Raw genomic sequence first — 18073 nt, forward strand, 5'->3', positions numbered from 1 at the left:
TGCTCTCATCAGATAATTACATTAGAGAAAGAACACACCAGAGAATGCAGTAAAAGCTTCTTTGTCCCAGACTAAGGAAGCTATGACTCTATAGTGACATACAGGAACTGAAATTGTTTTTAATTCACTAAATGTAAAAATTTTATTCTCTTTGTTCTTTCAGTTTTTAGTTTAACGATAATTGTGAATTCCATGGTAAACAACTAGTATTTATCTTAAGTGTTATTTTTTTATCTTTTTGTAAAACTGATATGGCATTAGTAAATATCAGGAACATTGTATAATAACTCATTTAATTCACAAAGACCTTATGAAGACACTGCTGCTATTCCCATTTTACAGATGAGCAAAGTAAAGCACAATGGATGCTGTAGTGTGTCCCTCAAAGTACTCCTTTAGAACCAGATAACTCATTCCTCAGCTGCCATTGGTTGCTGAGGCTCACAGTTGTGTACCTCCATTAAGAACAGTTCTCATACAGGGGCACATGGGTGGCTCAATCAGTTAAGTGTCTAGTTTTGGCTCCGGTCATGATCTTACAGCTAATGGGTTCAAGGCTCTCATCAGGCTCTGTGCCTGCTCTTCAGATTCTGTGTCCCCCTCTCTTTCTGTCTCTCCCCCACTCACACTCTCTCTCAAAAATAAACAAACATTAAAAAAGAAGAAGAAGAACAACAACAACAACAGTTCTCAAAGGGACCTTTCTTGCCCAAGTTTGCACCCCCTCTCCGGAGGTGCCGCACATTCAATGATTGGTCATTGGTGGCATATAACACGGACAGTCTCCAACTACTTGCCTTAATCCATAATACTGAAAAGCCATCCCAGCTACAGAGTTCCTCACTGGTTGTCAGAACTCAGTAGTAACTATGCCATAATTCAACTCTACCCTATGCCTGATCCAGCTTCCCCCATTCCCAAGAAGACACTACAATAAACCTCCTACAGCATATCTCCATGTCAGAGTCTGTTTCCCCAAATAACCCAACCCATGCCAGGTTCTTGTCCCAGGTCACATGGGCTAATCAGCAGTAAACCCAAGTAATCCAGGTCCAGAATTCATGTTCTCAGCCACTATGCTAATGTGCTTCTTTATAAGTACACTTTGTTTTCTGTCTGCATCTCAGTTAATAGGCTGGAGAAATATTTCCCAAGTTGAAGGATCACTAATAATCCTTTAGATATCTTACATATGCATCAACAAATGGAACCCTGTTCAAATAAGTTCAGTCAATGCCACACAGTCCGTCTCTTATTAGACAGTCTCCATGCACGTTAATATGTCAACAGAGCTAGTAAGTTATACAATAAAAAAATCTATGTAAATGAAATCTGAAATATAGTTTCCAACAGACCACCCTTTTTTAATGAAACGTCTATTAGTACCAATCTACTAGTATCCCTCAGAACCAGTTTGGGAAATGTTAGCCTGGAGAAATATTCACTGTCCTTCCAAGGACCTTCTGACTCCTCTCTTTAAGCTCTCTGATGTCTGACCACTTCTGAGAAGCCATCTCAGACAGAATGAAGTGTTTCTAACATTTTATCCTTTTCTGTGCAGAACCCCATGTTCTCTGTCTGAAGAAAGCACTTATCTTTGCTTTATGTGCATGACATTATGCATAACATCTGCAGAGTTTGCAAATATGTTATCCTTCCATTCAATGGCCATTCGTGGGGGTGGGGGGTGGATTTTTAGGTCTGACTTCTCAATGTATCTCTAACACCGTGAGAATTTAAAGACCTACTGAACCTTATTGGGAATCTTTTTTCTGTCTTCCATAGAGAGGGGACGCGTCCAGATTTGTTGAAATTCAAGAGCCCATCCAATATTAATATTGTAAGATTCTACCAGCTTCTTAATTTCTTGTATAATGTAGTGGTTGAGTTGGCGGGTTCTAAAATCACACACACATACACACACACACACACACGCACACACACAGTAATTCAATATCCTCTTTACTCAATTAGTGTCTGTGTTCTGTATGCCCTTAGACATTTATTTTGCCCTTAAAATAGTAGCTTCCTCATGAGTAAAATCATATTAGTATGTATCATAGAGAGCTGCTGTGAGGATTAAGAGGTAATGTGTATAAAATGTTTAGCCTTTTCAAGCACATGTTAAATGCTCAAGCAATATTGGCCATTTTCATTTCATTGATATTGGTTGTGATTGTGGAGACGGTGGTGACAGTGACGGCTGGGAGAGGAGGCTGAGGGACATCTGTTGAAACTGTGCATTTGTCCCAGATTTCAAGTGTGAAGATGACTAAGACCGAACAGCCAGAATAAGTTTGTCAAGCACATGCCCACGTGATGAATGGGAAAGTGCGTTTGGTTGGGGACGCACTTGGGGGGAGGGGTGCGGCTGGGTAGCTCAACTGGTTAAGTGTCAGACTCCTGATTTCAGCTCAGGCCATGATCTCACAGTTTGTGGGGTTGAGCTCTGTATCACTCTCTGTGCTGATAGTGCAGAGCCTGCTTGGGATTCTCTCTCTCTGCCCGCTCTCTCTCTTTCTCTTTCTCTCTCAAAATAAATAAATAAACTTAAAAAAAAAAATGTGTTGGAAGGGACACCTGGGTAGCTCAGTCAGTTAAGCATCCAACTCTTGGTTTCAGTCAGCTCAGGTCATGATCTTACAATTCATGAGATCGAGCCCCACGTCAGACTCTATGCTGACAAATGGATCTTGCTTGGGATTCTCTCTCTCCCTCTCTCTCTGTCCCTCCCCCCTCCTTGAAATAAATAAACTTAAAAAAAAAGTGTGTCTGGGGCTGCAGTTGGGTTGACATGGTGCTGAGAAGTGTGGTTAAGGTGTCATACCCTTGCCCAATCTGCCCTCCTCACACAAGAGTAACTTGGAAACCACACAGTGGCAATTATATCATAGTTAAAAAATATGATGTGTTGAGACTAAATGCACACCATATAGGATTTAGGTTTGAGAGGAGAAGTGAACTCAGGAGTTTCTCAAAAGGACTTGGAAAGATGGCTCTCATCAACAGGATGATAGTCCTACTTAATGAAGAAAAATGACAGTCCCCGTTTCTACTGCAGACCATGCAAGAACAAATGGGCACAAACTGCTCTCAGATAAAACTAGATTGGTCTCCAAGAGAAAGATTTTAACTCGGAGACTTGGTCAGCTCCAGCAGGTCTCACTGAGGGGTGCCCCACCACCTCTACTCAGAGTCACGGGTGTCAGGAGGAATACCCATCTGTTTGGGTGGTTACGGGGAAGATTGTCTACAGTCAGAGGGAAGCATGCCAAGGAATTCTTTGCAATTCCCAAGCTTTGATGATAATACAACTTAACGTAATAAATGCTGCTGTTCCCAACATAGGGCTGCTACCAAGGAAAGTTCTCAAGGGATTCCTCAGGCCAGAATTCCCCTTTAAAGACCCAAGGTGTAAGTCAGCTAGGGGTGGGTGTATTCAAAAAGCAGTAACAACCCTCTCTAATTAGACACAGCCTCCTAAGGGAAGCATCAACAGAGCGGTGAGACTGGCACTAGTAAATTAAATTTTTAAAATCCTGTTGCAATCACTCCCCTGACATCCCCCCTTCCTTAGGCTCCACTCAGTTATTCTGTATTTATTGTAATTACTTTAGTAATAAGATTTGTTTTCTTGTTATTATATATATTACTGTGCAGAATACAAAAAAAATAATAGCCAAAAAGAGTTATGTTTCTTATTTATCTCCTTGGCCGTTATTGGGCCAGGGGGAGGGGTAGGGAGCAGGGAGAAGCTGTAAATAGAAAAGAAAGTGTTTCCTGCGGAGTGAAGATGTATAGGAGCATATTTGCAAGAAGGAAGCAGGGCAATGAAGGAATAAGGCTAATAATTCAAAAGGGCTAGGTGGCTCAGAGAGATAAATAACCAAGGAAAAGACAACCTGGAAGTCAGGCCAGGGAGGGTGGCTTCACATTAGCAAGGCTCATATGCTACCTTTGACTTTCCTGTTTGTAAATTCTGGCCTCCAGCCCAAGGGCCCAAAACGGGAGAACAGAGGCCCCAGGCAAATCCTCAGTGCCAGCCTGACAGGTGCAATTCCTTCTGGTTCCTGATGGGGTGCACTTTCCTGGGAATAGGGAGGGGGTGGTGCTCCCAGGGAGGGGTGGACCATAGGGCTGTGATACTCAGGCTGGGTACACAGGGGAGGCAGTCCCCAGGCTAAGACCGGTCCCCCCAACCACAGACACTGCTCGTGACAAACACCCTAAAACGCTATGGGAGATGGTCCTGACTTCTAAAAGGCAAGAAGCCAGGCTTTTGTCCATTCCAATGGGAAAACTAAATCTATTTTAAGAGTAGGAATGAGGAGGGAAAAAGGCATTGGCTGAATTCTTCCAGTTCTAAGCTTTCTCTACTGCTATATATTTTATACAATTTACTCAATCCTACATCCTCTCCATAATTTTAAAAATTACAAGGACAAAGTTTTAGTTTTGTGTGTGTGTACACATATATAATTTAATATATATTACATGGTAAAATATATGTGTATATTATATATGGAAATATTCGATATACTATATATTATGATATATAAAATTACATAATTACATTATATATAAAATGAAGGAGTCTCTTTCACTTTTTTCACCTTGGACCTTGTCCCTCCCTCTACAGTGTTTCTATCTCACTGCAACCTTACCTTAGATCTCTTTGAAGAACTGAGAGATGAAAGCTATGAGATCATTAAGCTTGCTTGTCTCCACTATTGAGAAGAGCTTTGCATGGCCCACCATTGAAATTCAAGCATTAGGACACAATCAGAGGACTCTTTACTTTTATACTTTCAGACAGTGCTTAACAGTTTGAAAGTACTACAGTATTCGATCATGACACTAATCAGGTGAGGTGCCATGGCTGGGCTTAGTAGCCTCTTAATAAGTTGAAGAAACAGGAGTGGAGAGGTTAAGTGATTTGTCCAAAGCCACATGGCTGAAAAGAAACTAATTTTGACCAGAGCCTGTGCCTTCTGATTGCCCAGTGGGGATTCCTTATATGGAATCACAATCATCCCAGATGGAAAAAAAAAAAAAGTCATCAAAATAAGGAAAAGCACAAACTATTTCCTTTGCGAAAGGCAGTGAGATCTATTATGACTCTGATAACAAGGGGACAGGCTCTCCCTCTTCCCCGGTGAAAGCAGAGCGCCCCGAGAGTAAATGGCAAAAGAAAAAGCACCCTCAGTATTGGCATGGCTTCTTAGGGCTGTGCTTCCCATTCTTCAGATATAGACTCTCATATATTTCAGGGAGCCATGCAACATACATCACTAAATACATGGTAGATGCAATGGGAATTGAGAAATAACACATCCATATTATACCCAAGGGTTTGCTTTATAAAGACTTCTAAGTGTAGGTTGAAAGAAAGTGTTAGGCAAGGGGATGGTGAGAAAAGAGATGTCTGAAAGGGAAATTGAGAAGGAAGAATAGGGTTTCATCTACCTCCCTCCCTGCCTACATCTCTTCTGCCACTTCTTCCTCCTCCGGGCAGGAAAGGAGAAGCAGCAGGATACAGAGATGAGAAGCTGCCCAGCCAATGAGGGAGCAAAGCATTTAACAAACAAACACATTTCCCCAAGAGCCTCAGCCCGAACTTGATCAATGATTCTGCAACATTGAATCATTTTTAATTTAATGCTTCTGGGAAGTGGGGGGGGGGGGGGGGGGTGGAAACCCATCAACTACAGGCACAGTTGGCAAGAGCTGGGTATTAGCATTTGGCAGCATTTATTATTGCTGTTTATGATGGCATAAATTAGGTTTATGCTGATATAATTAATAACCCTAAATTTAGGAATAATAAATAGTAATATTTGTTCAGAACTGCGATGTCTGAGCAAGGCAAATGGAGTACTCAAGCTCCTGACTCCTTCTCTGTACTTACGAATGGGTGTGAGCAAGGAGGCCCCTGGGAAACTCTCCCACAACTCCCTGCCCCTAGGACTATGCATCATTTAAAACTATGCAAATGACTTAGCAGCAGGACCTTAAGAGTTCCCAGAGCAAATAATTTTTATTTTGATCTGTATGAATACGTTCATCTGCAAGATTGAGTATGCCACATTTCTCCCTAGAACCAGGACCCTCGATGTTGTCTTAGCCCACACTGTTGCTACAAGGCACATACAGAGGTTTGGACAGCCATGCTAAATACCATTTTCTTCATGGATCCCTCTACTTCCTTCCACATCGTAGGAAAATCTTGGATGTTCCACAAAATCCCTGTAGACCATGATTTCAGAATTACTGACAGACATTTGGAAGGCAAGAATTCAAGGCGAAAAAAGAAAGTTACTTCAGCATCTTTCAAAAAAATTTAAGTGTGTATCTGCCTTTCACTTTATAAAGTTGTAAAAAACAATTTGTGAGATTAAAATATTCCTATAAATGTTCCCTTTCTGTATGTACGAGAATATCTTAGCATCTGAAATGGACTGAAACCTTTTTTTCCAGTGAAGGCAAGAGGTAAATGGAGAAAATTATAGTTCCTCAGAGCAAATAATCCCTTCTGGATCGCAGTAACATTTCCCCCCATTTTCAAATATAAGGAAGGCAAGTAAAGCAAAGAGAAAGAGATTAAATACCCTTTGCCCATGTCTCCCCAAAGATCCTTAACACGGAGACACACAAACAGAGTAGAATCAGATCCAGACTGACCTTGCCATCCAAATAGCCAACCTCTGTTCCATGTCCCAAATATTTTATTTGTCCTAAAAACAAATAGAACAAAAATATCCATCCACTGATAACTCTGATCTGTTCCAAACAGTAAAAACTGGCAAAAGTAGTCTAAATTTTAAAAGTACATGACTTCAACTTTATGTTCCTTGTAGCTCCCAGGAAGGGCCATTGAGCCCCAAGGTAAGAGAATGGCTGACTGCTCTAGGCTAAGCTTTACTTGCTAAGAAATATGATCTCTGGCTCACAAACATTCCACAGGGAGATTCCACAGCAGGAACTTTGGATTCCCCTGGCCTCGCTGGAGGAAGAACTTGGAGCTGAAACTCTGGAATAAGTGTTTTAAAGGGGAGTATTGCTCTCACATCATTTCATGGCATTTCGTCATGACCATCAGTATCATTGGTGCATCCCACATGGATTCCATCACTCAGCATCCCAGAAGCCACACAGCATGGAGAATTTTCTCCTGATAGGCTCTCCAGCTTGTGGTCATCTAAGCCTTCAGAGAGGGGGACACAGTGCCTTGCTGAGGAAAATGGAGACCTACTGAGAGGGTGCCCATGTGACAGTTAGTCTCCCTCTGCCTTTACTGGTCCCTCTTGCTTTTTCCTGTCCCTCTTTCTACGCTCTACAGAGGATCCCTGGTCTACTGCCTTTGCTTTGCAGGAAATACTACAGAGCTCACACCCATAAACACACTGAAAATCGGTGCTTCAGAAGCCAAACATGGACAGTGGGTCCATAGAAGACCCACAGGACCCAACAGGGGCTCTGAGGGCATAAATCCTGCCAGCTTGGAAGGATCCAGAGGACCCATACTTATTAAACCCTAACCTGTCGGAGACCTGCCAAGACAATACACCAGGGCCCTGATGTGTCCTCAGCTGTTTGTCCAAGATGGTAGATGATGACTAAGACAGAGAGGAAAAAGAGAAGACCAAGTAATTACAATGCCCACAGGTTCAACAAGAACCACCCCTCACATGGGTAGAATACAAATTATCCCTTGCCATCTAACATAATAAAACATTATTGGTGGGATACCAATACTTAAGTGCTAATATTTAACTAAATATGGATCCAACAGTTAATTTCTAACAGAATTGGCTTAAAGCCTTTTATAATCCTTGCTCTGGTCTAGAATTATCTATGTGGAGGTCTACACCTTAAAATACTTTAAAAGGTCAGGTGCACCCAGGATTAGACTTAACACATATCTATTAGGCACTAACCACTTCCCAGACTCTGTGCTAAAAACATTCAAGAAGAGAGTCACCAAAATAACTGCCTGGAAGCCTTGTAATAAGTGGAGCTCACAGCCAAGTGAAAAGAAGATGAACTTTGCAACCAGGCCCATCAGAGTTTAACCCCTGACTCTGAAACATCAGTTATGTGGTTGACCTCGTGCATGCCATGCAATCTTTAGCTTCTGTGGGTTTTTTCATCTACAAAACGGGAGTAAGATTTGTTTCATAAGTATAAAAAATCAAAATTAAAATCATACTTTTCTCCTATAAGATTGGCAAAAAATTAAAAAGATTGATAAAATGCAGTGTTGACAATGGTATGGGGACAGGTACTTTCACCCACCGGTGGTGGGGATATATATTTGCACATTTTCTAAATAATCTGGCGGTAATATGTATCAAATATGAAATATGCATAACATTCAACTCAACAGACTGCTTTGAGAACTTATCATAAGGAAATAGCCAGAGAAATTCACCAAGAGATTAACAAAAATATTCCCCTATTATTTATAATGGAGAATTGTTTAAATTCATTAAAAGCTCATCAATACTATGACATTGCTAGTTTAAAAACTAATAACACCCAGAGCTCCTGGGTGGCTCAGTTGGTTAAGTGCCTGACTTTCTCTTAGGTCATGAACTCGCTACTGGTCTGTGAGTTCAAGCCCCATGTCGGGCTTTGCGCTGACAGCTCGGAACCTGAAGCCTTCTTCAGATTCTCTGTCTCCCTCTCTCTTTGCCTCTCCCTTGCTCACACTCTGTCTCTGTCTCTCAAAAATAAATAAACATTTAAATTTTTTTTAAAAAAACTAATAATGCTGCTTTTTTTTCCATAGCAAGATGTTTTTAGCTTATAAACTATATTATAAAATATATGATTTTACTTGTTTATATGTGTGTGTGTGTGTGTTATTAGGCATATATAATATATAATATATAATATATAATATATAATATATAATATATAATATATAATTATATATAATTAAAAAGAGATAGTTGATATACTTGAAGCTGTCAAGTTACAAACAGCTAATGAATCTTCTCCAAGTTGACAATAGCGTTGATGTCTGGGCAGCCTGATTTGGGAAGCACCCCATGTTGGAAAATTCCAGAAATGCTATGTAATTATCAGAGATGATCATGTGAACAATGTTCCTTGAAGTAATGCAATTCAATAGCCTTGAATTTGGGTGCTTTTTAATTTCTTCTTTCAGCTTCTTCTCAACACTGGAATTTTCTACAATAATGATGCATCATTTCTTTTTCTGGCATCAGAAACCATAAAAGAAACCATTCTACTTTTTGAAAACAAAGAAGTCACATGTATACAGGAATGAGCCCGATGCTGGTCCATGTCTAGAACTCAGCTAATGGATGCTTTGTGCTTGCTTGTTTTCTTTCTTTTTTTTTTTAAAGGCGAGGTGGCACTCTCAACTTTTTTTAATGTTTATTTTTGAGAGGGAGGGAGGGAGGGAGGGGGAGAGGGAGAGGGAGAGGGGGAGGAAGAGGGAGAGGGGGAGGGGGAGGGAGGGGGGAGAGGGAGGGAGGGGGGGAGAGGGAGAGGGAGAGGGAGAGGGAGAGGGAGAGGGAGAGGGAGAGGGAGAGGGAGAGGGAGAGGGAGAGGGAGAGGGAGAGGGAGAGGGAGAGAACACAGGTGAGGGGCAGAAAGGGAGACAGAGGATCTGAAGTGGGTTCTGCAATGACAGCACAGTGCCCAACACAGGGCTCAAACCCACAAACTGTGAGATCATGACCTGAGCCGAAGCGGGACGCTCAACCAACTGAGCCACCCAGGTGTCCCCTTTCTTGCTTTTCACCAACCATCTGAGCTCTCTGCCCTGTCACACTGCAGCTAAAGTGCAAATTACAATGCTCAGACTCCCTTGCCAGTTGGCCTCCTGGTAGGTTCTGCCAACAGGAGGTACTCCAGGGAGAGAGGAAGGCAGGGAGAAGAAGAAAAGGATACCCCCTGCCCCTGCTTTCCAGTTCCAGTTAATAAGACTACAGCAGCAGCAGGCAGCTGGTTCAAGCTCTGCATCCCAGGCTGGAAGGTACCAGCATCACTGTCCTCTTGCAGGTGACAGCGGTGGGCAGATACGTCCCCTTGGCATTCAGACACAGGTCACTCTACCCTCTTCCACCCTCTCAGCTGTCCCTTCTGGGCCACTGAAGCCCTTGCCAGGTCAGACCCCTTCTCAGAGTTCCAAACACCAGCCTCGTAGAGCCCTCCAGCCGCCGGGTTCCGGTCACTCCACCTCTTCCCCCTGCTCCCACCCCCTTGCAGGCGGTCCCTTATCCTGCAGTTATTAATCTCTTGGCTTCTTTTGTATCCCTTTTTGAAATTTTAGACTTCTGCCATCTGTTTTGAACCAAATCTCATCTTTTGAAACATCTAATATCTTGGCTGTACCATGGACCATTTTCATAATGAGAGAACAATAAAGCTATTTTATTTTTTGATGTCCCAGTTTTTCTGAGCATAACCCTGAAAACATATCTATTGTATTTATTATCTACTGTTCCCTTAGGAAGTTCTCTAAGTATGACTGCCTTTCATCCCGTTCACCAGTCTTGGGCATAGATACTTTCTCTCAATCTCAATAGCATGGCTAAAACAAGAAGAAAGCCATATTAACACTTTACTAAAGAATAAATGATATAACAGAAGATAACTACTTGCAGGGGTGCCTGGGTGGCTCAGTTGGTTAAGCGTCCAACTTTGGCTCAGGTCATGATCTCATGGTTTCTGGGTTCGAGACCCACCTCGGGCTCTGTGCTAACAGCTCATCAGAGCCTGGAGCCTGCTTCAGATTCTGTGTCTCCCTCTCTCTCTGCTCCTCCCCCATTCATGCTCTGTCTCTCTCTCTCTCAAAAATAAATAAACATTAAAAAATTTTAAAAAAGAAGAAGATAACTACTCATAGAATATTTAAAATTGATTATTGGTAGAAGTGTTCTCATTCTCAAGTAGCCACTTAAGGGATTCCTTCTTCTGGCTTCCTCCAAATGGCAGATGCCATTTTTCCTCTGTGACCTCTGGTTAGACCACAGTTTCTCCAATTTCAAGCTCAGAGGAATTATCTCTTCTCCTTAAAAGCCCATTTTCCAGACATCTTTTATTGTTCCATGACCTGCTTCTTTTCAGGATGCTTGACGATAGGAATAACCAATCCAGTCGATGATTACATTGCTGATACTCACAGGGAACTTTTATGGACGGTAGCACCATGGATCACAGTACAAATACTAAGTATGCATTAATCTGCCATGATCTCAAGACCCAGCAGACAAACCCCCAGGTTACTTGTATGATCGCGTGCAGGTGGGTTGTCAGCCCAAGCAGTATCTGATGTGGAACTTCTCACCAGTCTGTTGTCTGGGATTCAGTGAGTATTTCCCATTCTTGTGCAAATGGAAGCAAATAATAAAATTACATACTTACTATGGCCCATTTTTTTCAAATATAACTGATCTGCGAGATCCCAAAGCCTGAGAACTAACCACTACTAAATGTTACTATATTGAAGAGATTTGAAATACATTAAAAGGTTAGAGTTGAGGCCATCTTCGAGGGAGCCCTGAGCATATCACAACAGGAGGGAAGAGACATGGATCTGCCCACGCTGAAGTGAGCCCAGTGGAGATAATTATCAGTCCATTGTGATCATGAATAGTCAGCTGCATCAAAATATAGCACAGAATGGGCATGGAAACTCCACGACGAAAAGTATTCAAAATTAGCTGGGTGTTGCCTACCGCCAAAAGCTGGCAGCAACAAGAAAGGATATATTCTCCAATGGAGAAGGCTGGCAGGACAAGGCAATGTCAAGGTCAAAGACAGGCTGGAAATTCAGATCCCATGAAAGAAGACTGAGGATGAGCCAGTTCATTCATTCTGGGCCCAAATCACAGAAAGCTGCAAGGCTGCGTCTTGGTTTTTCCCCAGCACACCGGATATGAAGGTCCAAGTCAACAAGACTAATTTCGGAGACCACATGATTACAGTCAGCAGGGCTGAGGCTATACTTGCTTCTCCATCCAAGGTTGGGAAGAGCTGGTCGACCAAAATGAACATGGGCTACGGAGTTAGACAGAGTGGGTTCAAAGCCCAGCTGTGCCACAAGCTAGCCATATAACCTTGGGCACAGGTGTCTGTATACATACATGTACACAAACACCTCAGTGTTTCAGCTATCTAGACAATTTCTCATGCCATTTCTGCCTTGGATTAGCTTTTTAATATGGGATAACTCATTTTTTTTTTTTTTACCTCTACTTTCAGTTTCCTTAACATTTGAAGGACTGGGACCAAATAATATACATGAACCCTCCTAGCTAGAATATTTTAAGTTTTTCTTTGTTTGTTTTTTCATTCTAATGCCTTAAATCCCTACAGAAAAGTGGTATGGGACAGACAGAAGTTCTTGTCCTGTCTCTGTAACACCAGCTCCTCAAACTGCACCCAAGACTTCACTCCTGTGTACTCAAGTTTTCACATCTAGAAATTAGATAAGAAAACTTGCTTTTTGGGGTCATATTTACAATTACATAAGAAATCTATGTAAAAGAACAGGTTCTTTCTTGGCCCATAAAAGGTCTGAATGATTTTTTTCTTTAGGTAAAATCTGTGAGTTCTCTTATTGTAGTAAAATAAAGCCTTTACAACCCACAGTGGAGTAAAAGAATATTGGCACTAACTTTAAATGGTCCCAGATAGTTTAAATTGTCAAGATTTTTTATCTGATTTTTATAGTTTCATTTGTTTCCCCCAGAGCATTCAGCTATTACTTCTTAATACCTTGGTGTGTTTACTCATAGTATGCCCTCTGCTCTTTATTGTTGTTTGTTTCTGTTCCACAATGGCCTTGAAGAAGAAAATCAAGTTGGCAGAGTTGTATATATACTAAGAATCAATATACTCCGATTCTCCTGTGAATAAAATGCCGGGCTGTGTGTTGACTTTATAAAAATTATTTTGTCACTACATTCAACCCAACAACAAAAGTCCAAAAATTGGGAACCATGCTAGATTTCTTCAACCCCTCACTTATATGCCATGCCAACCTATTAAGCAATCACCTTCCTTTCCCCACATCACACTCTGATCAAGCCACCATTATCACTTCTGCCCTGACCCGATTTGTTGACCCCCTGGTCTTTTATCCCGTGTAGAAAAGAATGATGAGTCAATGATCTTCCTGGATTACTTAGAACTCAGCCCAATTCTATATAATCAACCAGGCCAGCAAGATGGTAGATTGTTTCTTTTGGAAACCATCTTTGTATTTTGTTTTTCTGTTACAGACATGCGTTGCTAAGAGATCTTTGCCTTGGCAAGACCCACAGTATTTTTGCTGGAAAACCCGGGCTTTGTCTCCCTGACCACTGTTATCAAAACCTCTCAGCCATCCTCAGAGGCTCCATTACCATCACCACGAAAGGAAACTACTCTGTTTCTACACATTCTTGCATTTTCCATGGGGGCCCATGATTATTTGTGAAAGAAGAGTACAATGCAGTAAGTTAAGTACCAAACTCGGATTTAGGCTCTCTAATCTTTATGCAAAGATGGTTTCTTTGCTGTTTAGACCACACACAGTTCAGTTCAGTTACCTTTAAGAAATCTTTTAGTTAAAACGCATCCCGAGAAAACTGTTGAAGATCGGTACATCAGAAACAATATCACCTAAGCAACCTTTAGGTGAACTGCATTAAACTCAGAGAGGACTTCATATGGGGGTGTTAAGGTATGTAAAAGGGGGATTCAATATTACCCATGGGGTATCCCAAGGTAATACTGTATAAAGTGTCTGAGGTTCACATGGCAAAGATCAAAGCACAGGAAAACACAAAACCACCTAGTGATGCACAGCAGAATGGACATGCCCTGAAATGGAATGTCAATCACAGAAGAAGTTCAAGTAGAAGTTCAATGAACCATGTCTGGTAGGTTTTAAGAAGGCTTCATGAGCTGAGACCTTTCAGTGCTTTTACTGTGAGATGTTATGCCTCCATTGCAGTCTCAGGTCTTTGCTAGTGATGTGCTATGACCTGTGGATTTCCTGTCAGTAGAATAATGCTATGATTTCCAAGTCCCTTTCAGCCAAAATTGTTGGAGTGATCCAAGTGATCTATGACATGCCTTGAGCTCCATGATGAAAAGATGCTACGTTAAAAGAAAAGGTAATTTTAGTCATAATAAATAATGGTAATGGTGATGAATGGCGGTGTCACTGAGAAGTAGTTGGCCTGCCATGAGGGAGTCCAAAACAACCAGCTGCAAGACAAAAATGTGTCCAGGCCAGGAGGATGCTCTGTGACTGAGACCACATTAACCTTTCAACCAAAGACCTGGATCAAGCCCCTGATTTGGAGGTGTGAGCAGTTGAAATGGAAGAAACTACATTACTTATCCCTGAGTTTGAATACTGTCTCAGGCTTATGAGACATTTTCCCAGACAGATCGACAGGGAGCATGTTACCTTATTCTTCCAACAGAAGACAAAAGCGAGTAGGTCAGGAGAAGAGCCAGATTCCAACTGGGGTTATAACTCTAAACCCAGTACTCTTTCCATTCTCTACTAGTCCCCAGACAATTCAATGGAAAGAGAAACTTCAGAAAAGAGCCAACTTGGATGAGAACGTGCTGAAATGGGATCACGTCCCTCAAGATGGCTTGCATAGCTGTTTTCCATCCGTTTAGACTGAGTGAGCTTGCTAGTGAAATCCTGGGCCCCTCACACAGGGAGGAGTCACTCATTAATGTGCTAGACCTGTTCTCTGGGGCTAATGCAGCACGTGGCAGGAACCCACTGACTTCCGTTGGACCAGAAGAGAACAGTGCTCTAGAGTTTTGTCCAGCTTGAGATCTAAGAAGGCTAATTGCTACCAGAGGCCTAATTAATGCTCTTGACTGGAAAGGCTTGGTGTCTTGCTCCTCACATGTACTTGAAGGCCAACTGGTCACCATAGGAAAAGAGGAAGGACCCTGCTCTCAGCCCATCAAAAACCTCCACCAAAAGCTAAGGAGTCTGGGAACTAAAAAACCAAGAAACTTGCTATGAACAAATGAATCACTTAACTTCTTTGCCTTTTTTTTTTGTATCTATTAAAATTTTATTTTTAAAGTCTGTAGCTTTGACTTGCTTGCATTTTGGCATAGTTTAACATATTTTATCATTTGGAATGTATTCTGATCCTCTTTTTATATTTTATCATCTTTTTATTTCTATTTTTTTTTAACTTACCAGTATTCTTTTTTGTGCTTATCCTTTGAAGCGAGTCTATTCTCAGCTGTTTAACATGTATTTCACTTTTTCTCTTAAAGAAATTAATTACTATTTTATCTTTCTTAAAACAGTCTCTTTACTTAGTTGAAGCCATTTTAACTTTATCTCTTTGAAATTTTTGTTTTCTTTTTTATATATTTTTAATAATTCTCATTGTATCTCATTTCGCCTTTTAATATTGCTCTATTTTCTCAGTTTTCTAAACTTTTGCTTTGCTTCTTCAATACTGACATTTTTTTTTTTAGTAGGCTTCACGTCCAACGCAGAGACCAACATGGGGTTCAAATTCACAACACTGAGATCAAGACCTGAGCAGATACAAAAAGTCAGATGCCCAGCCGACTGAGCCACCCAGGCACCCCCAATACTGACACTTAAATTATAAGTTATTTTTTCATTTATAGCTTCTGCAATTATTTTCCTTTTAGTTAAACTTCTATTTATCTTATGTTCTGTTTTTCTCGAAGAATACCAATGTCCATTCCTATAGTAAAATGAATCCTCTGTGACCACAGGAAGAGTCTGTGTCTCTTTCCCCATGGGTTGAGAATTTGTGAACGTTAATCCTGCCGCCCCTATCCACCGGCAGTGGGACCTTGGGGACATCTGGGCTTTAGCTCACAAACTCTGAAAATGCTGCTCCTTCCAAAAGACCTCATTAGACACTGGACTTCATCTTTCCTGTTAATGTGATCTGAAGGCATGCAGGAATGCCATGAGGAGCACCACTCCTTCCATCTGCTTATACAGCTACTTTCAACCACACAATCATCCCATTCAGATAAGGTGACACCCTTGCTGGAGCTGTATGCAGAATCCAGTACAATACAACTCAATAAAGATTCCTCTGTAGTAAATATTAGTAAATAAATGAAAGCACTGGTCTTAACTGTGAAGAAATCAGAATCTGAGTTTTGACTTTGCCACTGTTCTACCATGTGACCTGGGCAAATCACTTGATCACCATGCACACTAATTTTCTCCTTTAAAAAAAAAAAAAAAGATTGTTAGACGAGATTATTTCTTAGGACCCCTCTGGCATTAAGTGCCTATTAGTCTATGCCCTTCTATTCAAAGGAAACCGATAGGACATCAATATGTGTGGGGAGTACGTTGTTATTTGTACCAGCTAACAGAAGCCCAAGAGAATTTATTCCTGCCAGAGTATGTCCTCTCCAATCACACCCACTGAGAGACACAATGTGTTACAATGGTGACATACATGAGGACCCAGTTGAGGTGGGTGCGACATACTTGCCATTGATGACACCATCGGGATTGAGCATGGGGATGACCTTGAAAATGAAGTTTTCCCTCAGGAGTGTAGCCACAGGGTCACTGCTGACCAGGAACTCCAAGGCCCCCTTCATCACCCAGCTGGCATTGCTCTCTCCTGGGTGCACTCGGGCCGTGATCACCTGGCATGGACGCTGCCCTGCCGAAAAAGGAACACAAAAAAGTTAAACCTAAGTATGCTTTCTATTTCCAACAAGATAATCTCCCAGGGGCTGGAATTACACCTGACTGGCATGAAGTCCAGAATAGGCTGATTGTGTCCCATACATATCTGATCTACACTTATCCATTTTCCATCTGTCTCTCTAGTCTGCAAGACTCAAGAAAATACAAAGTTAAAACTCAAGGCTATTATCAAAAGCACAAGTACTTAGTGGCATGAAAAGAACACAAGAAGCAGATTTTATCAAGATCACCAAAGGAACAGTTAACTCTCTAGAATCCAACAGCGTGATGCCAGATGTCGCAGATCTGAAATTAAATCTTATCTTCATACTTATCAGTTATAAGACCTTGGGTGAATAATTTAACTTCTCTTCTGTAAAATGGGGACAATGATACTGATCTTGTGTGGTTGTTATAAAACAGAAAGATGTAAATATGGCACTTGGAATACCGCACGCCATTCACTACACGTTAGTTTCTTCCACCTCAATTACGGCGTCTGTGGGTACGAGGGTCCCTCTCATTCCCCAGTAGAAATGGGATTCAAAGATAGATCTTGTGCTGGGAACTTTATGTCTGTAAGACACTCAACTCAAACTTTGAGAAAGGTTTAACAAGAAGAAGCACCTGGAATTTCAATCATGGAATTACAATACTTTCCTTTCAGAAGGGAACAGGAAAAGACTCTCTGCCCAATCACAAGGAGCATATTGATCTGAAGAGACTGTATGGAGAATGCATTGATGAGAGAAAGAAGGGTTTGTCTTCCTTCCTTTGTTGATAGAATACATCTGGACCATTGTAATGTTGAGGTGTATTCTGGGACCACATCTTGGTTCAGATGAAAAGCGTATTTTGATTGATTAATGGTGTCTGTCCACCACTGGGGAAGGAGGGTAGAAAGTGTGGCATCATACCAGAAATTCGCCCTATCTGCTCTAACCCCTTGTCCGATTTTATGTATGTGCATGTTTCTGACTCTCCTTTCCTTTTGTACCCTCACCCAATTCCTGATTGCTTCTCAACCCACTTGGATGACAAGAACTAAGCACTGTCCAAGTAAAAATACCCAGCTATTAAGCAGTCTAAAAGTTAAACTAGTCATTTCTTTCCATATCATTCAAATCACTGAGTTAAATATGGCTTTTCTACCCTTAAAAAGTAGCCTTTTTGAGGGAACAAACTGTGTCTCCAATTCTGTACATTGAAAGCCAAAAATGAATAACACCCAATAACAGAGCTCAAGAACAGGAAATCATGAATTGTATTACTATTATCATCAGTTAAGACAAAAACCACTATCTGTTGACAACCAGTGAGATCTAGGCTTGAGGAGCCGGGATCAGTACACTTTTATCGACTATG

At 41.3% G+C, this 18073-nt stretch overlaps 1 protein-coding gene across 3 annotated transcripts in view; it reads right to left on the reverse strand.

The window, feature by feature from the left end:
- The window catches only part of AGBL1 (AGBL carboxypeptidase 1), a 784724-nt gene that overhangs the window by 516115 nt on the left and 250536 nt on the right, over positions 1 to 18073 (reverse strand). For all 3 annotated transcript variants that reach the window (XM_042988107.1, XM_042988105.1, XM_042988106.1), the window contains one exon: positions 16502 to 16682. In XM_042988107.1, coding sequence (XP_042844041.1) covers positions 16502 to 16682 — 181 coding nt within the window. The remainder of the gene's footprint in view (positions 1 to 16501; positions 16683 to 18073) is intronic.

The sequence above is a fragment of the Panthera tigris genome, chromosome B3, assembly GCF_018350195.1.
Source record: "Panthera tigris isolate Pti1 chromosome B3, P.tigris_Pti1_mat1.1, whole genome shotgun sequence".
In the NCBI taxonomy this organism is placed as follows: Eukaryota; Metazoa; Chordata; class Mammalia; order Carnivora; family Felidae; genus Panthera; species Panthera tigris.